General features: G+C 40.8%; 1 protein-coding gene across 1 annotated transcript in view; it reads left to right on the top strand.

Moving 5' to 3' along the window:
- oca2 (oculocutaneous albinism II) overlaps positions 1-25,935 on the top strand; it is a 143,760-nt gene that overhangs the window by 62,950 nt on the left and 54,875 nt on the right. The window contains exons 13-15 of the mRNA XM_061236206.1: positions 874-998; positions 4,083-4,221; positions 19,887-20,019. Of these exons, the coding sequence (XP_061092190.1) occupies positions 874-998; positions 4,083-4,221; positions 19,887-20,019 (397 nt within the window). The remainder of the gene's footprint in view (positions 1-873; positions 999-4,082; positions 4,222-19,886; positions 20,020-25,935) is intronic.

The following is a 25,935-nucleotide window of genomic DNA, read 5'->3' on the forward strand; positions in this document are numbered from 1 at the left end:
CAAGTTGTAATTCCAAGTAGGAAATATGAGAGCTTTCTGACGGCTCTGATATCGATATCGGTAAGACTAAGGAAGTCACGTGAGTGGAACAAAATAAATGGCTTCCGTGGTCAACTTAGCTTGCTTGTGTCATGAACATAGTATAAGGTCCCCTTTTTCTGGGAAAGGTGACGTTCAGAAACTGGTGCTTTTCCTTTTGATTTGACTTTTTATTTAAAGTCTGAATAAACCAGACTTTAAATAAAACTACAAAAGTGTGACATAACTTTTTTGTGAATTAGTCAATTTACCGTTCTATGGTTGGTTCAAGCCGTAGAGAAATCTCTTCCTACCAGAGGACAACCTGCTGTAACCCTAAACAAGGACACATCCGTGTCAGGCAGAGCTTACAATATGCAAGCTGTGTATGAAAGCAAAGCCACCACTCTCGGGCTGGATGGACAGTCAATTAGTGTGACCATGAGACTTATTCTGATGCAAATTTGCTGTACGCATAAGCCTATGAAATGTAATATTTTTGGTGTGGCGCGGTACTTATCCAACTCTGTAATGCTGCTTTGTGAAATATACCCCTCCAGAACCAGGGTCTAATATTTTACCTATTAGGACTATTGTGCAATTAGGTCTAATATGTTATGAAAATAAAATGTTATCCCTCTAACAGTGCTTTGAATATTGTATATAGCCTATGAGTGAATGGCAATGTCAATTCCTGAAAGTTATTATGATAATATTAAAATCCAAAATTGATTCTTTATTTTAATTCACTGCAAATGCTACAAACACATAAACAACAAATGATGTGCCATTCTCCAGATGCTATTGTACAAGGTACCCCCCCCAATCTCTGTTTACTCTTTCCTTTACCCCCAGGCCTACCAGCTGTCCAGGGGAAGAGTATGGCCGATGATCATAATCCTCTGCCTCATTGCGGCCATTTTGTCAGCTTTCCTGGACAATGTGACAACCATGATGCTTTTCACCCCAGTTACTATAAGGTTCTGTATCCCCAACAGTAAAAATTGTTCCAGTAATTGCAATAAAATGTTGTCTACACTGGACACAGCAGCCGTGGCACAAAACTGGTCCATTAGTGAATCATGCTCAAAGTAATGGAAGTGGATACAGAAGTTTCGACAAGCACAGATTTACAGTGCCAGCAGAAGGGGGAAGTCTCTGAGCCAGTGCAGAATAAGTGACATCATTCTATACTATTGCTGATTCCGATGCTTTATATTATTTAACATAAAATATAATTTTGATAAGCTGGCCAGCTAGCTAGCTAACCACTTAGTTAACTTACTGAACTTGCAGACCGATCTAACAAATAACATAAGTATTGTTTATCTGTTTATGAAAGGTTGAATTAAAACAAATCTGCTGCTAAAATGAGCTTATAAAATATAGCCAATTAAATCACTCACCATATTCAAACAGGAAACTGTTTGTGTTTTGTTTGCGCATATGAGAAATATGTGCAAAGTATTTTATTTTTTGCACAAAATGTCTTTGACTACTACAGTCAAAAGCCCCCCTAGACACCCGAGGTAAAAAAAAGAAATAAAACAATTTAAATGAGGAAATTATTAAAACGTATTAAAACGTATTAAAACGTGCGCTCGGTTCGCCAATCCGTACCCTCAAAACTGCAAGTGGAATGCATGGTTTCTAATACCGAGAGTACGGATTTCCATGTTTTTTTCCCGCAGTGCCGATGAATAGGGAAATACTGTTTTTGTGTAATAAAAATGTTATTAACTGAAAATACAAAAGGTTAAAAAAACATGGCATGTGATAATTGACACTAGTACATTCATTGTGCCTTGTGGAGTAATTCCTGGTCCTTTCCGGTTGTTAACCGCCAGTGCTGCACACTGTGGAGAAAGCTGAAGGTGTTTTACTCAGGGCTTCCATCTTAGGAAATGTCCTGAGACTCCTGCTGGTTCCAGCTGGATGCACCTCTTCTCCCCAAATGCCACTCTTTGGCTGAAAACTTTGCTCACAGCATTAAATGCTCTTTGAATTTAATTAGAGCCTATGTTTAGAATGTCTTCCCCACAGACGGGCTGGGGACTCCTTGGGGTGCTTTGTAATATGAGAAAGCTCCTGAGAGTGTATCTTTCACTTTGAGCTTTATATGGAGCGACACTGAATTACACCGGTTCCCTCACACTTCTTAGCTCTGGCATCTCTCTCGGTTCACAAACATTTTTATTTTTCAAACTCCATTTGAGATGTAAAGGGAAAGAGATGAGAAACTAAAGGGAAGAGAGAGAGAAAGAGGGAATAAGAGAGGGAGAGAGAAGGAGGGAGCGTGTTAACTGTTTCATTTCCCTGTAAATCCCCCTTTCATATTAACTTACAGTACAGTCGGTAAGAACCCCTATATTTATCCTCTGATCTTCCTGATCCTCTTCTCATGTTAATATGAGGAACCTGCTTCATTCTGGTCTTCACAGGCTTAAAGCTGTGTGTTTTTCTAGAGGTATTATTTGCTTCTGTCAAAAAAAGACATACCTCAATAAACACTATGAGATTTCCACTATGAGTTTCATTGTTTAGCTGTAAGAAGGCATTTACAAGTTGCAGGCTTGCAGACATATAGTGGGGTCCAAAAATTTGGCCACCCCTGGTTTACAATAAATCTTGAGCAAACCTGAACTAAATGGAGTTATACATGACATTTTCTTGCAATTACTAAAGCAAGATTGCTTTTTATTTTCATGTTTTACTGTTTATAAATTATATTTAAAAAAAGGAAAAGGGCCCTGTGCAAAAGTTTAGGAGTCCTTCCTTTGTTACATTTTAAAATGATGTCTACGAACACCCAGACCCAGGTGAGTTACTCATTAGGGCTTCAATGAGTCAGGTGTCAGAGTATAATTCCATGGCAGAACTTTTTATTCTGAAGTAACTCCATACCTTCTAAAGTGTCCAACTGCAGTGGCTGTTCTGTATGGTGTTAACAACCATGGGTTCCTCTAAACAGCTGTCCAAGGATTTCAGAATGAAGATGGTTCATTTCAACCAAGAAGGAAACTTCAGAAACATTATTAGAAAATGGAAGAGAAATGGAGCAAGGCAAGGTCTTGAAGACCACAAAAGATTTCAGATAGAATGGCCCGAGACCTACATGGCAGAGTTGCCAAAAAGAACAACCTCAATACAAAATTAAGCATCTGGAGTATGCAAAAGAAAACACTGAGAAGCCTTCTGGAACAATGTGCTTTGGACTGACGAAAGCAAAATTTTGGCCAAAGAAGTGTGAAAAGAGTGATGCGTTTGTAGAGAAGAAAACCTTGCCAACTTTGAAGCATGGAGGTAGACCAATCATGCTTTGAGGTTGTCTGGCAATTGGCGGCACAGCAGAAATATTATGCAAGTGGAAGGAAGAATGGATTCCAACAAATATCAAGAAATTCTAGAGGCTAATGTTCAAAGTTCAGTCCAGACATTGAAGTTGAAAAGAGTTTACGTATTCATGATCCAAAGCATACCTCAATATCAAACATGAAGTACTTCCAGGAAAGGTTTTGGAATTGCCACCACTGTCCCCAGACTTGAATATTACTGAAAATCTGTGGCGAGATCTCAAACATGCTGTACATACAAGGAGGCCAAATAATATTTCTGAGTTAGAGGTGTTCTGCAAGGAAGAATTGGGAAAAATTCCAAAAGACTGTTAGCTGGCTACAGGAAACGTTTACAAGTTGTTATAGTTGCAAAGTAGCGAAGTACTGACAGGGTTCCGAGGGCCTTTTTCCTTTTTTTAATTATTTTGAAACTGTAAAAAAATTTAAATAAAAAGTAATCTTGCTTTAAAATTTTAAGAAATATGTAATGTTTAACCATTTAGAGGTCAGGTTTGGTTCTGTTCACTTAGATATTAATTGTAAAAGGCTTTTTACCAGGGGTAACCAAATTTTGGCATACTATTGCAGGCTTAGCTATAATGTGTGGACTGATGTCCACAGTTCATTAAATGTGTGCAATTGCATATTTTTTATTGTGTTTTTTTGTAACACCCCCCTCTAATCAAGACTTAAGGGCTTTTCTGTTTCTTTTCTTTCTTTATCCCACAGGTTGTGTGAGGTACTTAATCTGGACCCCAGACATGTCCTGATTGCGGAAGTAATCTTCACAAACATCGGAGGGGCCGCTACTGCTGTCGGAGATCCGCCAAACGTGATCATCGTCTCCAACCAGGACCTGCGCAGGAACGTATGTGACTTTTCAACACTTCGGGATAAACTATTACCCTCACCGTGAAGGGGGCAGGGGAGGGGTAGAGGAGAATGAGAAAAATGGTTGGTGTTACATACTGTATAGTACATTTTACAATGTAGCATGTTTATCATCTATGTGTACACATACAGATTTATTCACCATTAGTGTTGAAATAACACTGAACAGTTTACTCTGTTTGAATTAATATCAGAATCACATTCCTGAATATGAAATCTATCCTTCACCTACATTTCCAAATTTCTAATCGTTGTGTAAATATTTGAAATTTTGTTCAATATTGGGACTACTTAGTCCTCCAAGCTCTGATAAATGTAATAAATACATTTGGATTTTCAAACTAACTTTTCAATACATTTGTCATTGATATGGTTTGAAAGATGGATATCACATTTTATCGGTCTGTGTAATGACAAGTCGCAGTATAATAGTATAATACTATAACAATATAGGCAATCAACTCATCTCAAGCAAATACAGTACATACTACGAGTATACTATAAATACAACAGGAATGCTAGAAGTATCTTTAGCCAGCGTCTTTCATTGACACTTTTATTAAACGGATATCCCATCCCACAAACATACATTATTCAGCATCTCATTCATACAGTTTGAATGAGTTTGTAAGTTGCGTTATTCAATGAGGGTGATCCCAATTATAAATTCAGGACATACATTTGACATACATACACAACAATCAATATACCAACTTTTTTTGGGCCATATTGGCACATTTTCATTACAGGATATATATTTATGCAAGCGAATAGACATATGAAGACATGTTTATTTGAGTTTGGTTTATTGGTTGTGTTTTTTAAATAGTCGGCAGGTGGGGTTTTTTAGCCATCAATGTTATTTGGCAATGTTAGTTGATTTTAGAAAAATGGTGCTCCGGCTCAACTCAATTCAATTTACTAACTTAGCACTTTAGCCCAAGGCATGATATAGAGTTGTCACTTCAAGGATACGAAGTTCACAGGACTGGCACATGCCTGTTAATGAAACAGATACTCTGTTGCAAGCCATCAACTGCCTATGAGGGTGCGCATGGTTGGAGTGTCAGGCACTATAGCGGATACAGGCGAAGCGTTTTTATGAGGTCGATTTTTAAGAAATCTTTTTTTGTTCATATTTCCTGTTCGTTCGACTCACTGTGCAAAAACAATTGTGCTTGGCACCTAAGTCTTATAATGGCAGGGAAAACCCTGTATACATGAGCAGGGACTCGCCCTTCACATAGGAAGGTTTTGACATAATACAAAAAAACTATATTTAAAACTTATGAAAAGGAATCTTTGGTTTATATTATTAACACAATAAACATACAGTAAGTGGAATTATACTATGTAATTCCACTCACTGCATTTAATGTAAAGGGGTGCTGAAGATAATTAAATTTATTTGTAATCAATGTGTTAATGCTTATCATCCCTGGGCTAGCCACTGGGTAATGCATTTTATCTTTATATCCTGTGAATGGATTTTATGTGAAAAGTTTCCATTGCTGTGATATGAACAAAATAGTGTCACCCTTGTATAAAAGAAAGCTGGGAAATGGATTTCAACATGCTCAGATTAGTTCTGATGTCTTCTGCTTGACTCAGAAAATGGGGGGAGGGCAGAGCAAAGGTCGAATCTAATCGTAAGACACCTTAGTTTAGCAGTGAAGCAAAACAGTATTGATCCTGTCACTTTGGCATGAGACTACATTCATTCCAGAGATCAGCAATCTAGTTTTTGTCTCATTCTTTGGAGGTTCATGCAGTCAAGGAGAAACGCATGCGAGGAAACAGAAAATCCTTTAATCTTGGTAATGGCAGTCTGGAAGATCAGTACAGTGAGGTAATGCAGTAGCCCTTAACCCTCACTGACCTTAACAAGAAGAGCTTTTCTTAAATCGTGAAATGGCATAATGCTGTACCAAACCCTGTAAGATCCGCACAGCCGTTGGGCCCTTGAACAAGGCCCTTAACCCTGCATTGCTCCAGGAGAGGATTGTCTCCTGCTTAGACTAATCAACTGTATGTCGCTCTGGATAAGAGGGTCTGCCAAATGCCATTAATAATAATATCATTGTTCTTATATAGATAATATATTGTAAGTCATGTAGAAACTATGAACTAATCATTAATAAAACATGTGTAAATGATTGGTAAACAATGAGTTATTATGTTAGCTAAACATTAACATATAATTTGTTGATTAATCCTTCCAACAAACTGTTAAATACATTTGTAAATTAATAAGTAATTTGTTCTTATATAGACAGTATGTTGTAAGTCCTTTGTTAATGATTAGTTCATCATGAACTAGTAACTTATAAATGACTTATAAGGGATTGTTATTATAAAGTGTTACCCAAAGTTACCAATGCAAGACGTTAAATACTGCGAGTACCACGATCCACCGAGGTACTTCCCATCCACCTAATTTCCATTGTAAAGCAAGCAAACATTTTGTGAGTGGGCCTTCTTAAATTATAAACATTTTTATATAAACATTATTTTTCTTGAAAAGGTTTTCCACATTCACATTTCCACAATTCAATCATACTCACTGCCATTTGTTCAAAATAGTCCATAGATGGTAGGCAGTTGAAGTAGACTTAAATTAGCGTTAATTTATGATAACGCTATTAACAATAGCTAGCATTTCACCTAGTCTACAGTATACGGTGCTGTCATTGTGCCAAACGGGACTGAATTTGATGGGGGAGCATGCATTCCAGTTAAAACATTTTTTGGTTTGAGCAGCACCATCTCAAGCCGTAGTCATAAGCGTAAACTCCTGTGATTTTGAATGCACACTAGCCCACTCAGCCAATAATTATCCATAACATAACATTATCCTTTTTCACTCACAAAATTTAAGGAAAATATTTTTACTAATGAAAGATGTTGCCATTTCATGTGAGCATATGGTCCATTCTTAATGAAGTGGCCAGCCCTCAGAGGCTGCATCACTACCTGTTATTTTTTGACCACAGTGAAATTATGGATTGGATGTCAGATCTTAAAACATAGTAGTCTATGTGTTAGGCCTCATGCTTTTGGAGTGCTGCCTAAAACAGAGCACTAATCAACAGGAATATGCTTCTCCAAAAATCTAAAATTACAATATATAAGCTAAATAATACATTACAATAGGCCTATAGTTTAGACCAAGGCCTGCAATAAAACCCTACTAAAACAACATTAGCTCAGGAGGTAAGAGTGGTCGTCTGGCAGTCTGAAGGTTGCCAGTTTGATCCCCTGACCTGGGTGTGTCGAAGTGTCCCTGAGCAAGACACCTAACCCCCAATTGCTCCTGACGAGCTGATGGGTACCTTGCATGGCAGCCTATCTCCCTTGGTGTGTGTTTGAATGGGTGAATGAGAGGCATCTTGTAAAGTGCCACATAAATGCAGTCCATTTACCATTGCCATTTACGTGATAAGGGGTTTTTTTTCTTCCATTTTTTATCACCAGTGTTATAAGGCCAAACTCTAAATTTGCTACCTTTATCTAATTTTGAATAAGAAAAAGATGAAGCATGCCCTTTTAAAAATTTTGTTGGCCTCACTTCCGTTTCTCTTCTCGTACACTGATTCGATAAGCTGAACAGCCAGTCAGAGTGCTCTCTCAACGATGGCCTCCGCTGTAATTTCAACATGCTGAATCGGCCGGTTAGCTGCCGACTAACGCCAACAGTGCGGGACACACCGCAGAAACAACAGGCGATGGTCAGCTGTGTGTGTCCAGGTCTTATTTTTAGATGATGAATATAGGCAGATCTCTTTTCCTCTTTTAGGGTACAGGTAATAAAATATGGATACTGTGGTTGTGATGTCATGTTACACGTAGAAAAGCAGGATCTTCCCCAATCATGGAGTAACCTAGACTGGTAACAACCAATAGAACAAAGATTCATAGATTTAATCTTTAATCTTAACTTTTTGACTTTTCAGGTTTCCAGTGGGGAATCAGGAGGAAGCACCTAGAGAGTGCACTGTCTACATTGTTCTATTTGGTGTTACCAACACACTCCATGATTGGCGGGACTCCTCTATACTTGCTGTACCTCTGGAATTTTATTATCTCTACCCTAAAAGAGGGATGATGATTCACCTGTGGCCACATGCACATTTTTGGTGCCTAGGAAAAGCCTCCTCAGGCAAATGATGCTGCCACTCGTTAGCTGCTTGTGTGTTTTATTCTTCACTGGATATAAGTAGGTTATTAAGCTTTTTTGCACCTTAAGTCATTTCCTGCTTTCTGGGTCATTAAAACCACACCACCTAAAAGCCTCCAAACAGAAAGTGTTAGGAAGCACAAATCTTTTAGGCCAATGATCGCAGTAATCTTAATTAAGTAAACTTAATTTTCTCTGAACAGATAATAAAAACACTACAAAAAAACATGAATTGAAAATGAACATGAAAATTATGAAAATAAATTAAACACTATATAAAAAGTGAAAATGAAATGAAAGTTTATTCTCTCTCATCAAGGTGTATGTCTTAATTTATAAACTTAAGAAATACTATTTAGATCCAAATTCCATCTATGCCTATAAATTAAGAGCAGCATATTTTAAAAATAAGTCAACAATAATGGAAATATCAATTCTACTGACAAAAATATTATTTTTGAATTTGGTGTACAGTGGTTTCGTGTTTCATTTGGCGTTCTGTTCCTGCGGCAAGAATGCTGCTGGCTGGGAAAAAATACAAGCAAAATTCTGACAGTAGGGGGCAGCCGTGTTGCATTTCCGCCTTTACCAGGCTGAATTGTCATTTGTAGTAAGATTGCCCATAATCCATACTGGTTTAGGGTTTGTTTTTGCACAACCACCACCAGGTGGCAAATTTGAGCACTCTACTCCACAGCTGAACAAGATACTTTTGTAGTGCAGGTTATTGATACTGCATGCTCTTTTTTTTCTCACTGAAATGATTTTCTACTTTTGAGTGGATACAGATTATTGTGGCGGTGGCTGGCGCGCTTCAAAACAGAATGGTGCAACAGCCAAAACACTGGACAAATCCCCTTTCAAATCTGAAATCTGAAATCTGAAGTTTGCACTTCCCTCCACCTGTCACCCTCCCGCTACCTCTCCCTCTCCTCATGCTCAACTCAGATAGCAACAGGTCGAGATGATTGTAAAAAATAAGTACAATAATCACAATAACATCTTGTATATTAATATATTCATTGAGGTCCATTAATTGACATTTTTGTGAAATACCCAATCCCCATCAACAAGTCAAACACATTTTAAAATGCTATTTATGTAACGCTCGTATCCAGAAACCCAAATGTAGACCACAGAAATTCCAAAAACTTTGTTTATTTCAGTCCAAGATCAAAAGCCAGGTAATCCAGTAAACACAGTGCCAAATCAAGATGCAAGAGGGGAGTCACAATCAGATCAGAAAAGCAAAGGTACAAAAGTGTAAGGAGAGTTGTTAACAAAGCGGAGATGAAAAACCAAAGAATCATGGCAAACAAAACAGAAGGGACTAGGCAAACTAGGAATCAGGCAAAGGGTATCTCAGGAATCTCAAGTATGACAGGTTTACTGCTAATTGGCACTGAAATATTGATCAACGTTCTGACACTGGTGAATACTCAGACTGGGGTTTAAATACACAGAGGGATAAGACAAACTAGGCGGGTCATGGGAGTGAAGGTGATCTAACAAATAAGCATCAGGTGAGATACATGAAAGGGCAATCATACAATAACAATGGAGGAAGGAAGATGCAAGGCTGGATTCACATAATACAAATGGCTCCGGATTAGGGAGTAGACAATTGCACACACTTAAGGAATGTAGTGATAGTGGAGAGCAGGTGCAAACACTTCACGTAATTAAGGCAGGAAATTGGAGATAGAACAGGGAGGTGGAGCTACAGAACAGTGCAGAAATAGGGAGAATGTTAATATGTTACTTTACGTAACATATTAACAAAGAATCTTGGGGTGACTCTTGATAACTGCCTCTCCCTGGCTCCACAAGTATCCTCCACTGCCAGAACCTGCAGGTTCTTTCTGTATAATATACACCGCATCCGTCATCTCCTGACGGAGAAAGCCACCCAGCTCCTAGTCCAGGCGCTCGTCATTTCCCGCCTGGATTACTGCAACTCCCTCCTAGCCGGTCTCCCAGCGTGCGCCATCAAGCCCCTCCAGCTGGTCCAGAATGCTGCAGCCCGCTTGATCACCAGTCAGCCCAGGTCGGCTCATGTCACCCCGCTTCTCATTGGCCTCTACTGGCTTCCTATTGCCGCACGCATCCGATTCAAGGCCCTAGTGTTGGCATTTCAGGCTGCTAAGGGGACTGCCCCACATTACATACAATCCCTGATCACTCCCTACTCCCCAGCTAGACCACTCCGGTCTGCCAGCTCTGGTCGCCTTACGGTTCCCTCTCTACGGGCACCTGGCGGTCGAGCTGCACGTTCACGCCTGTTTTCCGTTCTGGTTCCTCAGTGGTGGAATGACTTGCCTACCACTGTCAGGACAGCAGAATCCCTCCCCCTATTTCGACGCAGACTCAAAACACACCTCTTCAAACTCTACCTTAGTCCTCCCTCCTGACTTACCCCGCCCCCCCCCCTTCTGATACCCCTATCCCTGTCTAACCCCCCCCCCCCCCCCCAAAAAAAAAAAAAAAAAAAAAAATTGCACTTATGATGACGACTATATGTTTAGAACAGCAGTCCAGGTGTATTTTCCTAGTTCTGGTTGTGATGCTTTGACTTCTGGTAGAACCTATGCACTTGTAAGTCGCTTTGGATTAAAAGCGTCTGCCAAATGACTAAAATGTAAATGTAAATGTAAATGTACGTGATTAATCTATAAATACCCAAAACTAGTGAATGTTAGTTAGTTAGTTAGACAAACATATTTGTGTGTTAATATAATTAGTACCGTACAAAATCTGTTATTCGGGATTGGATGGAGAGAAAGCAGGAAGTAAGAAAAGCGAGACTGAGAAGGAATCGTGGGAAACTGGAAAATTTTAACACCTGAATAGTGAATCATGCAGACAGGGAAGTGACTCGGGCTCAGAACTACATAAAGACACAGACATTACCGGGGAAGATGAGTGCAATGAACCATAAAACCAGATGGAATATGAAAAATAATAAAGTTACAAAAATAAAAAATAAACAGACAGAAAGCAGGATCATCACAATTTATTATTCAAAAGCAGAATGTAACAAACTATTCACCATTGGAAACATAATGTCATTAACTAAAATGCTTATAATTCGTTACTTCAATACCATACCACTAGCAGGTTCTAGCCTCAGCTGAAGTTATACTGTATATTTGCTCACGGATGGGGATCACGCCCTTACCAGGATCTGGATTCCCAATACTGGTCAGAGAAGCTTGTGCATGGGCTCTTCTTGTTCCAGAGAGCCTATAGAAAACTTGGATAATAGTATTCCTTTTGTAGAAGTAAGCAATGGCAAAACTACAACAATGAAAATTCCTCCAGAGAACTTCTATGTTAACAATGGACATTCTATCAAACTTTGTTCCAAGCACAATTTTAGAATTAGAAACTATTATGCATTTGGTTCACTGGACCCTTGCTGTGAAAATGACAGTGACAAGACTATATTTCTTGTAGTATGTGGATTTCCAAAGTGCAGAGAAGGCGAGGTCCCCCCACGCTTGGTTTGCCACCCAAACTTTCAAATGGTATATCCTGTTACCATAGTGATTGACATTTGCACTGTGGAAAAACAAAGAAAAAAAATATATTTAAAAAAAATACTCTGCGTGCGCCTTGATACACAGCTCCAGGTTGAAGTTCCAATTACGTGCAGATCTAGCATCAGTTTCCCAACTTTAACCATTTACAATATAATGTTATGGTGATCCTGAAAATCATTATTTGTGAAATGACAGTTATTGCACACAACAAAGTAAGGAATAGTTTACCGTATGTTTAGATAGTTTCATATTTCCGAAGTGGTAAGAGCACAAAAACAACATAATGTGGTCTGGATTGGTTAATATATATATATATCGTTAATATAGCAAATGCCGTATTAAACACCAAACGTGCTCAGCATCAAATATCTGATTGACAAAAGGGTTTACTGAAGAACATGAAAAATCCATCTGCACAGAATAAAAATTGCAATTCAGCACCCAGATGCATCTGAAGGATTTTTAGCCACCAAAAAGAGCCGTTAGACTAATATAGCAGTGCAGTAAAAATAACTCATGATGGACTGCTGGTGTTTATGGACTTTCAGTCAGAGATAAGGGGCGCTGTCTCCCTCAGGGACGCCCGGGCTGCATCTTGTCGAGCGCTCTCCGTGACAGGTGAACGGTAGTGCCAGATGGAGGCGTAAATCCTCCCCGACCCTGCGAGTCCGCCACAAATGACACTTCGAGGTCGGTCTGGAATGCAGGTTTTCTTAGGTGCAGTTTCGGCAGACACATTTACGCGTGTTTTTTTACATTCAATATTGACCTTCCCCTGCCTCCCCAAGTAACCACCGCTAATAGTTCTACAGCCAGATCACTGTCTCCTTTAAGATGTGACTGGGTATGTCATGGGCTGTATTCAGATATTTGGATCTGTATTGTTCAGTACTCTGGCAGTCACTGTTACATTTATTCTTGAATGAAAGTAAATAACACTTAATATTTGGTAGTATGCTTGTAATAACTGCATCAAGCCTGCGACTCATTGACATCACCAAACTGTTGCATTCTTCTTTTGTGATGCTTTTCTGGGCTTTTACTGCAGCCTCTTTCAGTTGTTGTTTTTTGTGTGGGGGTTTTCCCTTCAATCTCCTCTTCAGGATGTGAAACGCATGCTCTATTGGGTTAAGGTCTGGTGATTGACTTGACCAGTCTAAAACCTTCCACTTTTTCTCCCTAATGTCCTTTATTGTGTTGGCAGTGTGTTTTAGGTCATTGTCTTGCTGCTTGATGAAGTTCCTCCCAATTAGTTTCTCCACACTTTGGCCTTTCCATCATTTTGGTGGAGGTTAATCTTGGTCTCATCAGTCCATACAACTTGGGACAGAACTTTTGTGATAAATCTCTGTACTTTTTCGCAAATTTTAATCTTGCCTTCTGATTCTTGCCTCTGCAGTGGTATAGCTTCTGTATTGCTGCTCTGTAAGCCTGCTTTGAATGGTTGATTGAGATACCTTCACCCCTGCACTGTGGAGATGTCATGATGTCACTGACTGATGGCATTATTTGAATTTTTTTCACAACTCTTACAATGTTTCTGTCAACTACTGTTTGGTCGACCTGTTCGATGTCTGTTGCTCAGTATGTCAGCAGTTTCTTTCTTGTTCAGGACATTTAAAGTTGTGGTACAAGCTATCCTCATTGCTTGTGCAATGGCTCTGATCGATTCCCCCGCTTTTCTAAGATTCAAACTGGCTTGCTTTTCTCACAGAGACAGCTCTCTGGTCTTTATGTTTGTTTATCATTTCTAACACAAATGCAGTCTTCACATACAACACCCAAGGGTAAAACCAAGACATTCAGAACTATTTATTGTTTAACCAATCAATCTAACAGGACACATCTGGGCAACAAGAAACACCTGTCAGTCACAAGTTCCAATACTTTTGCTCGCCTAAAAATTGGGTGGTCTGATTGGGTGGAAAAGGTGATATGTTCTAAATTGTTTAACAATTCTAGATAAAAATACCAGGAAATAAAAGCTGAAATTTGGATCTGTCATCTCATGTACATCTTTTGACCTCAAACTCAGTTGTCTTCAGTGTATAGCAAAAACAAAATAATTGACTTTGCTGTTCCAATAGGGGGTTTCGAGGGGACTGTTGAGGTCGCTGCGGGTTTGATTCCCAGTTAAACTGTAATTGCAGGCAAGATTAGGAGGTGGAGGTTGAACCCTGCAGAAGAGAAATTCTGTAGAGATACAGTGTGTGTGTGTGTGTGTGTGTGTGTGTGTGTGTGTGTGTGTGTGCGTGCATCTGTCTATGCATGAGCGTGAGTTATCTGTGTACTTTTGGGCCACTGGGAGCTGCATTAAAATAAATAGCATTATTTGTGTACTTGCTGTACTTCCTACTTAAAACTTTTCTTTTTTTCTCCCTTATATTTATATTTATATGCAGTCAGTGAGCGCTTTATGAGGTATTTCTTAGACTTAGTCTATCCAAGTTTGACATGTTGTGTGTTCAGAGATGCTGTTGTGCATACGACTGTTGTAATGTGTGGTTATTCACATTACTGTCACCTTCCTGTCAGCTTTGACCAGTCTGGCCATTCTCCTCTGACCTCTCGCATTAACAAGACATTTCTAATGGATGTTTTATGTTTTTCGCACCATTCTCCGCAAATTCTAGAGACTTTTGGGCATGAAAATCCCAGGAGATAAGCAGTTTCTGAGATACTCAAACCACCCTATCTGGCAACAATAATCATTCCACGGTTACTGGAATCACATTTCTTCCCAATTCTGACATTTGGTGTGAAAAACAGCTGAACCTCTTGACCGTGTCTGCATACTTTTATGCATTTAGTTCCTGCCACATGATTGGCTGATTAAATGTTTGCATCAACAAGCTGGTGTACAGGTCTAATGAATAAAGTGCTCAGTGAGTGTATATTCAGCCCTGTAACTCCCTTTCCAAAGGCACCAACATTCTGCAGGAGGATAGCTGCAATGCCCCAATTGAGATTTGAAGCAGTGACGCAGAGCCCATAGCCCCAATCGCTCCCTTCCTTGTGAAGACATCCTCGGAGGGAGCCTCGCTCTGCCTCTCAGCTGGAGAGAGCCGAGAGTCTGTGTTCCGCCCCTGGGGTCCCTTTAGAGAAATGAGGGAGTGAGACGAGCCTGCAGGCTGACCAGCAGCAAGTTATAATTAGAATTTATTGCTGAGACATTTTATTTATTTATTTCAGTAGATTCCCTTGTATTAAACATGCACTCCCTGCTGAAGAAAACTGCTCAAGCTAGGTTTTGAAACAGCTGGTAGCTGATTAACCAGTTCAGACCAGCTCCCAGCTCTAAATGGTTTTGCAGGTTAACCAGTCCAGACCAGCTCCCAGCTGTATGTGGTTTAGCTGGTTGACCAGTTCAGACCAGCTCCCAGCTTGACATGGTTTAACCAGCTTAAGCTATGTTTTGAAATAGCTGATAGCTGGTTGACCAGCTCATACAAACTACCTGCACTAGCTGGTTGACCAGCGCATACCCGGCTAGACCAGCTTTATGACCAGCTTGGCCATGCTGGTTCATCAATTCATACTGTGCCGTGTACTGGTACTCGGGAAAATTTGGCTGCTGAAACAGTCTCTGGGGATTTCATTTGCTGAAGTTATTTATTGGGTTGCAGCTCTGTATCTGCACACAACAAGCACTGATGCTGTGTTTACATACACTGTAGATTCAGTTTGTGCCAAACGGTATGTGGTTAAAAATGCAAATGCATCCCCCGCGCATCGTGATTGGTTCTTAATTTCTTGGTCACCGTTTGTTTTGAAATCACTAATGTAAGAGGTACTATTGTACACCAAGGAAGTACCTAAAGGCCCTTTTATTTTGAGTAGGGACTGAATTTGTGATGAAATAAAGCGGCTCTCACGGTCATGATGCAATAGTGATGGAAAGAGTGCAACTAAAATGACACTCAGTGAGTGCTTCCTTATTATTTACTAACTGAAAACGCCTTTCATCTTCAGCTCTTTGTGAACAGGGCTGTACCAGCAGCTTGTGGCAGTGTCTAAAAGCATCTTTCATTCGGTACACAAGCTTGAATTTCAGTCAGTCACTCCTGTCCCATTAAAATGACAAAATGCTATATGAAACGACTTCAAATATCACGTGGAGCATTTGCTTACACAGTAGACTGATCATTGGAGTCGTGGAATAAAAAAAGCACACCCTGGCTTAAGTCTGGCTGTTAAGCTCCAATCATCCATTCAATCCTCATAGAAAATGGAGTCTTACTGAAAGCCACCTCCCCCCTCTCCCTCGCACACTAATGAACACACATAATACCAGTCTGGCATAATGAAAACTACTGTAGCGATGAACGTTGCATAAGTGTTGTTTGGCTCTCCAGGTTCAGGACTAGCACATCACAAACAAACATGCACGCACCCATGCACGCGCACACACTCAAAATTGACATTAAGGTCTCGCCACCTTTTTTCCTTCTTTTGATTAGAATTCTTTGAAATCCATCACATAGTATATCCTTTCCATTATAGAACCCTGCTGAAAAAAAAACAGCTGAAGCTGGGTTTTGAAACAGCTGGTAGCTGGTTCACTAGTTCAGACCAGCTCCCAGCTGTACATAGCTCAAGCTATGTTTTGAAACAGCTGTTAGCTGCTCAACCAGCAAGACAAGCTGCCAGCACTAGCTGGTTGACCAGCTCATACCTAGCTAGACTAGCATTATAATCAGCTTGCCCATCCTGGCTGACCAGCTCATACCCAGCTAGACTAGCATTATAATCAGCTTGCCCATCCTGGCTGACCAGCTCATACCCAGCTAGACCAGATGTTGACCAGCTTGACCAGCTAAATTTTCATGCTGGTCAAGCTGGCATAGTTGGATCTTACAGCACGGAATTGCTACATTGGCCACTCGCCCGGTGTCGGCATAGCAGTCTGTCCACCGCCATTTTGCAAGTCTGAGAAGGCAGTTGGCAAAACTTTCAAAATGCTGGCCCACCTTCAGCCACTGCTGACACCAGTCCAACAGGCACTTGCTCGCTGGTTGAAGGGCCGCAGCAATCTTCTCGTGAGGTGGGCCTCTACCAGCACTCGTCCACTATTTTTCCCACAACTTCCACATGAAGTGACCCTCTAATTTATATTCAGCGGGACCTCTGCTTTGACATCAATTACAGGAACCTGGTCCTCCATGTTTGGCACACTGTTTCGGGTGCGGTCCCAGACTGAATGGTAGTGCTCTGTGCGACCTGGTATTTTTGTGAGGAAGGCAGCCTCTGATAATGGCGGTTTGTTGTTTATTTATGGAAACGGAGCGAGTGAATGCAGCCACCGTGGATAGGTCTGTGCGGGTCTGGGCCCGCCCGTCTCAATCGACTGCCTCTTTCCAGAGAGGGGATAGCAGGGGAGAACATGAAACGGAGCGTGGCCGTCATTTCCCAGAGTGCATGGCCAAGCTCCCTTGCTGCTTGGTGGCATGGACACATTGCGACGTGTTAATCAGAGCCTCTCCGCGCCCTCCGGCTCCCAAATATCGAAGGACGTATCCTGGCACCCGGCAATCCATCATCGGGCTGACAGAAAAATGAAGGGGACTGATTTTTTTGAGCCCCGTCAAATTAGTCTTGCCCCCGCAGAGGCGAAAGTGGGGCATTAAACAGACGGATGGAGATTTTGCACATTTTCATTTCTGCTCTGTGCCACAACTCTGCTCAGCGAAGCACAATGAGCAGAAATGTCACTGAAGAAGAAAATATGTCACTGAATACTAGCTACATTAGAGCATTTCTGCGCATTATGGTCTGGAAAGTAATAGCATTTTTACTGACCAAAACATGAGCTTACTGTATGTGCTAAGCATGTCGATGCCATGCTAAGTACTTGCCTTGCCATGGAAGGCCGCTTGCATTGCGTGGCAAATGGCAGTTTAATGAAAATATTACAGACCTGATCCCATTAGCCTCTCAGGGAGTTATCAGTTGGTGACGCTGTTAAAAACAAATGCAAGATCTGGGTTGTGTTAGAACATAAAGCATTCCCAACCGAACCAGAGCTAGAGAAAGTTCCATTTCAAAACAACCTGTAAAATGGTATATCCTGAGAAGATATTATCAGCTTATCCAGCTGTAAAGTACATAGTGATTATGCACCCTATGTAATTTGGCCTCTTTGTGGTTGCACAGAAAGACAGAGAAATCTCATCTGTCTGTCACTTCCATATGTATAGGGGAATACAGAAAGATGTAAAAAAAAAGATGTACTAAAAAAGATTCTATACAAAAGCAACCTACAGTAGCAGAGCAGCAGGCAAGGGAACTGGGTAATCATTTTTCCATGCTCCCCCAGACACATCTCATTCTATGTCTCTCTCTGTCTCTCTCAAGTCAATACAATGCTGCTTTATTGACAGGACAACCAGAGCTTTCCAAAGCATATTCTCTATAAAACCTATGTATGACATACAAAAAGTATACTCTGTGAAAAAGCCTTAGGCTGCCATTGAGGTCACAACACTATTGATTTGATTCAGGTTTTAACTGTTCACTGCTCTTTAAAGTACATTTTTTGATATTTAAATCTGTTGATTTCTGTCAGGTTTGGGGGATGGAGGAACCAAGCGCAAACTCGGGGGTAATGAGAAAATGGCAGGTTTAATGATAGATAAAGGGCAGACAGAGCGTAATCCAAACAGGCAGAAAGTGGTTGGTCAGTCCAAACAGGGCAGAGGTACTGAGATTGCAATCCAAAAGTCCAAAGAGTCAGGCAGGGGTCAAAACAGAAATCCAGAAATCCAATAATCGAAACAGAACAGAACAGAATATAAACAAACATAAAACAGAGGCTAGAACAGAACAGAGAAGAACCTTACACAAGGGGAAAGAGAACTGAGCAGAGCAGAGCACAGAAAATAACAGCTACGGGGAAGCTAGAACCGGGGTAGGGAACAGAATAATAGAAAGACGAACTAGCAACAAGAAACTGAAAATGACAGATTTAAATACCCTACTGATTGACAGACAATGAGACACAGGTGAGAGAAATGGCAGAAATGACAGGAAGGAGGTCCATATAAGGTGGAGACATGAAAGGGGATACAGTTGAAAATGGATGAAGGTGAATGGAGAAGGAAACAGACTACGGAAAGCACATAGGTAACAAAAGACAAAAACGCTGGGGACTTAAACATAAAAAGCACAGAACCTGACAGATTTCATTATTTTTGAAAGCATCTTTGCTTTACAGATTTTTTTCACATGCCTAAGACTTTTGCACAGTAGTGTATATGCAGGCCTACATTAAAAGAACAGTCATCATATTAATATGATATCATATAATCTCTTTCTCTCTCCTTTCAGTTCAGGCACATGCTACAGTACAGTTGTCCTTCCACACAGGTCCCCTCCCCCCACCTCTGTCCCTCCCCCTCCACTCCAACACATCTCTCTCAGTGTCAGTCAAATACCAACCACAAATAACCAGTGAAATACTGACTATAATGCCCTGTTGCCCACATTATCCGAGGGCAGGTCATGCAGGTCAGGCTTCAGTACAAATTACTCCAATTATCACAGTGAGCAGCGTTTTTGGCCCCATCTGAGGCCCACCCCCCAATCCGAAAAAGAAGACCAAAAAAACTGTTGGACGTTAATGTGCCCTTTCAGCGCAGAGACTAAATTCCTCCGGCACACAATATCCATTTCCTCTCTCCCAGTTTGAATTTCTTTTGAAATACGTTTAATTGCTGGAAAAGTGGGCCGCCAGCCAGGTTAATTGGAGTCCTGTCACCGGCATGAGTATTAACTTGTACCAGTGATCCATTTGTAGTGCATTTATTATGGATATCAGCATGGGGACGTAGGGCGTGGAGGAAGGATATAAGATGAAATAAGCACAGTTCACGCTTACACGTCTGTGGAGAGTGATGGCCCCTTTTGTTCCGCACATTCTTCCAGGGGATTGACTTTGCGGCTTTCACCGGCTACATGTTCCTGGGTATCTGCCTTGTCCTCCTCATGTCCTTTCCCTTGCTGAGGATGCTCTACTGGAACAAGAAACTCTACAACAAGGAGCCCATGGAGATAGTGGGTGAGTTGTTTGTTTCCCTTTTTGTTCTTAATGAAGTAGCTACTGACATGTTGCATTTAGTCATTTTGTGGTAACAGATTTTCTTCTTCAGTGAATTGTTTCAGTAAAATAATTATTTGTTTCCCATGTCATTCTGACGTCTGATGCCGTAATGAAATGCGTTTGACATTTAATAATCTGAAGAAGAAAATTAAAGTCCGCAGCAGAATCGATCTCTGATGTGACAAACATTTGTGGCCTTGGTAATAAATTCTGGGGCCTTCAGATTTGAAAAATGTGAGCTTTAAGATTATTTTTTGATGATTCATTTATCTCCTTAGAAATGATTGAAGAAATATCTCCTTTTGTGACATGGAGTATTTGCCCAATCCCCCATCCTTAGTTCACAGTTAATCTGACTTTAAAATAGTAATGCTCTCATCACATTGACCTAGATTGGGAAGATGGAATGTTTATGTTTTTTCATTAAAACTGGATTTAATGGCACACTGACTTGTCAAGGTCATTCTGTCTATGAGTGGGGTGATTTTAACAGCAAGAGATGGTAAACCATCTCTTTTTCAAAAAAGCACCGTCTAATATACAGTGCTGTGATCACATGGGTGGGAAAGACTTTGCTCGCCTTCTACATGGGCGTGGTGACCTCATAAAAAAGTGATTAATTTTCATAGCCTGTGCCGACTGGTAGTCTCGTGAATGCGATGAATGATTGGCCGTCGTGTTACCCAGGGAGGAAGGGATGCAGACAGCAGGGATTACCATAGGTTCGTTCCAATTGCTTATTTTAACTGTCCTCGTCTCCTCAGTCCTCACATGACCTGGAAATCGATAAAGGTCTGCCATCTTGAAGGCCATTCCAATCACAGAGTGTCTGTGAGAACTGGAAAGGTTGAGAGGGGCCTGGCAGTGAAGCCTGCTGAACTATGCATGCTGCACGCAAAAGAGCTTTCTGCCCATTGACTTAAATGTAAAAGCCCAGGCTGATTTGACAACCAAAGAAGACCTAATCGGTCATTTGTTTCCTCGAAAAATGTGTAGTAGTTTGTGAAATGATGATCGTTCTTCATCCCATCAAGCAGAACCACAAGCAATAGTATCCACACCAAAAATATTTTAGGTGAAAAAATGTCTTCTTCCCCTGTGCTTGAGATTTGTTTCAGTAATACTTGAGCAATTTCTCTTGGAAAACAAACTCCCAAGGGTTACCATTCAGAAGTGACCAGTATTATGTCTGTTGTCAAAAGGGTTCAAGAATAGTAGCCATTTTATTTTTGGCATGTTATGCTCAATGTTAAAAAAAAGGGGGGGGGGGGGCTACAGAAAGGGTTAAAGAATAAGGGGGGAAATGTACTCTATGGTATCACTGGAGGTCATCTGAGATGATACAGTTAGTACTGATAGCACTCCTACAATGAGAATGTAAACTACTGCAGAGTGAGCCACAGTGGGGAAGCAATTACATAATGCAACGTAGCATTCCAAGCATCTGTAGAAGGCCAAAATGAATAGGGCGGACAAAGGAAAATAATAAATTGTTCAGCTCTGGGATGAAACTGTGATTGCAGCACATTGGCCAACTGCATACTTTTTGTAGAAAAAGTCAGCCATGTGGCATACTTTAAACATTTTTGCTGTATCATCACTTTAAGTGTTTTCAATATTACTAACGCCACATTGGGACAGTTATTATGATGATATGCTGTATGTTATATTCATAAATTCTAAGGACGTCCTGACACTAGTGTTACTTAAGGATAAGGAAGACATTTTCCCTCTGAATCCCTGTGACTTTAGCTGTTTGAAATGAATCAGTGACTCTGAAGGGCGAGGTGTTGTTCTGGCTTTTGGTCAAATAGGATATAATAAATGTGGCATACTGTACGTGTGAAGGAGTCAAAGCAGCCCTTCTTCAAGGACAGTGGGTATATAGTCCACCTCTCCCGTTTAACCCTCACACTTCGCTTAACCCTTAAGCCACCAAGTCACTGAACTGTGAACTGTTCCTGGTTACGGAGAGCCACAGTGTCTGCTGAATTTATGGTTTCCTAGTGCTTAATTGACAAATTAAAGCAGTTAAAACTCTTTACTGGGTAAAAATGTTTATGTATTATTGTCTTATATGAATTGTCTTTGTCTTCATAATAACTCTAGATTTACTTATTCTGAAAAGACTACATGGGAAGATGTCTAGCTTCAAATGTCTAGATTTGTCAACGAGATAAGAACATGCAAGATAAACACATTGCAAAAGACTGCTTGAACTGTGATGAATAGTGTTTATTTGATTGGCTGATCATATGCAATTTGTTCAATCAAAGCATGTTGGAAATAATGCATTACATTTTTCTTCAGTGGGCATAGGATATTCATTGTCATTGTCATGGTCTATGTTAGCAGTGTATCTGAAACAGAAAGACAGTAGAACTGTGCATACTTCAATATTTTTTTCCATGTCCGGCCAACATATTTTCAGTTTGGTGAACATATAAGTATGGCGGCTTGGATGGTGCAGTGGTTAGCACTGCTGCCTCACAGCAAGGAGGTCCTGGCTTCGAATCCCCGTCAGCCGGGGCCTCTCTGTGTGGAGTTTGCATGTTCTCCCCGTGTCTGAGTGGGTACTCCGGTTTCCTCCCACAGTCCAAAGACATGCAGGTTAGGCTGATTGTAGAGTCTAAATTGCCTGTAGGTGTGAGTGAATGAATAAACATATAAGTTTGTCTCACGAATTATTAAATACAGACATATTTATGGAACCAAATATCCCACCTGGTTATGAAGCTATGTCTGTTTCTGACTAACATTAAAGTTGATTTCGTAATCAGTTTCACCAAATATTTATACAAGTCATATCGTCATTGCAATAGTCAACAAGGTTATTGGCATATTCCATATTTTCCTCATATTATGCAGCCTTACTGAGAATCAAAATGTCATTCATTAAATAGACCACCTAGTTTAGCCCTTCAGCTCATTCAGAGTTTGTGTTTTGAGATTATATACGATATTAAAATGTTGATTGAATTATGAAAAATGAAATGCTCTCCAAATGTACCCCTGCCGAATCTAGATTTGATTTGATAAAAAATGTAATAACAAAATTAAAAACAGAAGAAGAAGATTAAAATGCTGAAGAATAAAAACGGTCCCATCCCTTGTATATACACAATATCACTGCATGATATTTATCAGTCAGCAGAAGTAGTACAGCAAGGCAAATGATATAAAGTACAATATCTGTCTAAAAATGTCTGCCTGCTACTGCTGATATTGTTTAGCTGTTCTGAAAATGCAAGATACAAAAAATGTATATATATCCATCTAGCCACAGGGTATATTTAATTAATGTGTAAGTGTGTTTTTTCAGCATGTGTGTATGTGTGTATATTAGTGTATGTGTATTTTTGACTGGTGAGGTCAGGTATGTCCTCTTAATTTCTCTCTGCTTTTGACACTGAGCCTTGAAAGCACCAGTGGTTTGTCACAGATTATTTGACACTATTTAACACCTTACTTTGCCAGCTTGCACACCTCAATGCAAATAGCCCACATTAATATTACTTGCAGCCCATTTGAGACTTTTTTCCAGACGCCTTGTATTTTCTGTTTCTGACAGGAGGCCATCATATTGCTAGATGGAAGCCTTATTGCAGTATGCTGATGTGGGGTTGTTTTTCATGAGGGACAAAGTTTCCTGTGTGCACTCATAATTTACGATCAAATGACATGAGTCAACACATGCTGGAACAGGCAGACAGATCCGTGCTTCGCTCAAGTTTGACAAATCTGACATGTCATTGCCTAACAGACTTTTCCAACAAATGTGCATCCAACCGTCCATCCGTCCATCTATCCATCCATCCATCCATGCAACGATTATCTAACTCCCTTATTCCCGGTCTGGGTTGCGGGAGGGTTGGAGCCTATCCCAGCATGCACTGGGAAAGAGGCAGGAGTACATCCTTGACAGGTCGCCAATCCGTGACAGGGCAGACACACCATTCTTTCCATCAAACAATCATGGAAATCATCTATGGTAGTTGGTTAAATAAATCCATCAGGCCTGAGTGCGGCAGTTTCCTGTATTCCCCGTGCATTTAGGGTATTCAGTTGTTGGCTGTTTTGGTATCCTTGTGATTCTGTACCTGTTAATGATTAAACCTAGCCCACAGGCCAGTAGTTGGTGAAAATGCCTGCTGAATTTGTTTTCACACAGAAGGAAGATACAGTATGACCTTAACATTAAACTGACATCAGTTTCATTTTCATCTGCAGCCTTCAGGTTGCATTCTGACACCGGCATTGCCCTAAGAGATGTACCATACCCTTACCTCGGAGCAACTAAAGATACAATAATCGCACGGCTGATTATGTTCCAAAAATAAAATAAAAACAAACTGTGACTTTTTAACCCCCCCTAAGAACCTTTCTAACATCTCTCATATGCCCTGCAGTGTGGAGTGTTTTTTCTTCACTGGGTAATCTGACATTCGGATGCTACAGGCTTTCTCTTTTCCCTGTGAAAAAAATTCACTGGTTGAAGATTTTTTTCATTCCTCCCAGCTAATCACCCTCCTCCCACAGCAGGTGTGATAAGAGGATTCCACCACTAATTAGTCGGTCATTCGATTTGATCTCGATTTGATTTGGACAAACCGTTATACCCTGCAAGCAAGCAACTGTTGGGCTATCAGTGCCAGTCTTTCCAAACTGGCACTGCAAGTGGTGTGACCATATGCTTACTGCTTTGAATTCTTCTAACAGCTGATCCTCATCTTGACTATCTCACTTGAACTCTAGCTGTAATGGCCTTTTGTAAAAAGCTACCCAACCAATAGGAGCTCCTATGGTCAGTTGTTCGTGGACCTTGTAATACACTGGGGCAATTAAAATATAGCCATTATAAGGAGATGTTGATTCTCAGAACCTACAGATTGTACTGCTTCTTTAATAGAATATTCCTCTTCCATTTCATAAACCAAAAAAAAAAAGCACTTAATGTTTTAATGGAGTTTACATTCCATCCTGTACCTTTATCCACAGTAGCAGACTGAAGTACAGGTCTATATATGAGTGGTGTGGGCTTACCGGTCACTGGCATACCCCTTGATTTCCTGAGAAATACGATATGGTGCTATCAGTGTGCATATACTGTATGTGTGCATGTGTGTGTGTGCACATGTTTTTGCGTCTGCATCCGCGTGACATTGGGTTAATGATGACATCTGATTGGAGGACAGAATGGAAGCTGCATTTGGCCCCGGGGGCGATGCAGCGGGACGTCATGGCCTGAGCCGGCAGCGACTGCTGGGGCTACCAGTGACCGCTCGATGCAAATTAATTTGGCGATCCATAAAGCCGTGTCTCGAGGAGGCTGAAAGCACATAAAGGTGGCCGGGGATGAGGCCGGGGTTTCGTGGGGCGATGGCAGTTAGCATTAGCCCTGCTGTGTCTCGTAATTGCGTAGATTTATTAACAGCGTGCTTTCCTATTCCAATTAGGCCCCTTTTACAGGGGTTCTGCCTTGATTACATAGCAACCGCTTGACAACGGGGGCCACGGGGACCAGGAGCCTTGCGCTGGAGTGGCTTTTTGCCCTAGGCAGCTGCTGCTCCGCCCACTCCGGGCCCCGTCATGGCAGCCCTCCTCCGTGTGGTAGGATTAAGGCCTACACTGGGGGTAGAGAGAATTACGGTGGCGATTCCTTCTTTATGCTCTCTGTTGTACCAGTACATTTGCACTGTGGTGTTTAGATGCTTGTGGTGTACATGAAGGCAGAGTAGAGCTAGTGATATGTCATATTAGTTAATGTATAAACTAACCACATAACATTTTGTGCCATAATAGGTACAAAAGAAAGAATGAGGAGGTAATGCTTAAAGTAGGTATACTCTTAGACATAGTGTAGGTCGTAAACCC

The sequence above is a fragment of the Conger conger genome, chromosome 3 (assembly GCF_963514075.1).
Source record: "Conger conger chromosome 3, fConCon1.1, whole genome shotgun sequence".
NCBI classification, from domain to species: domain Eukaryota; kingdom Metazoa; phylum Chordata; class Actinopteri; order Anguilliformes; family Congridae; genus Conger; species Conger conger.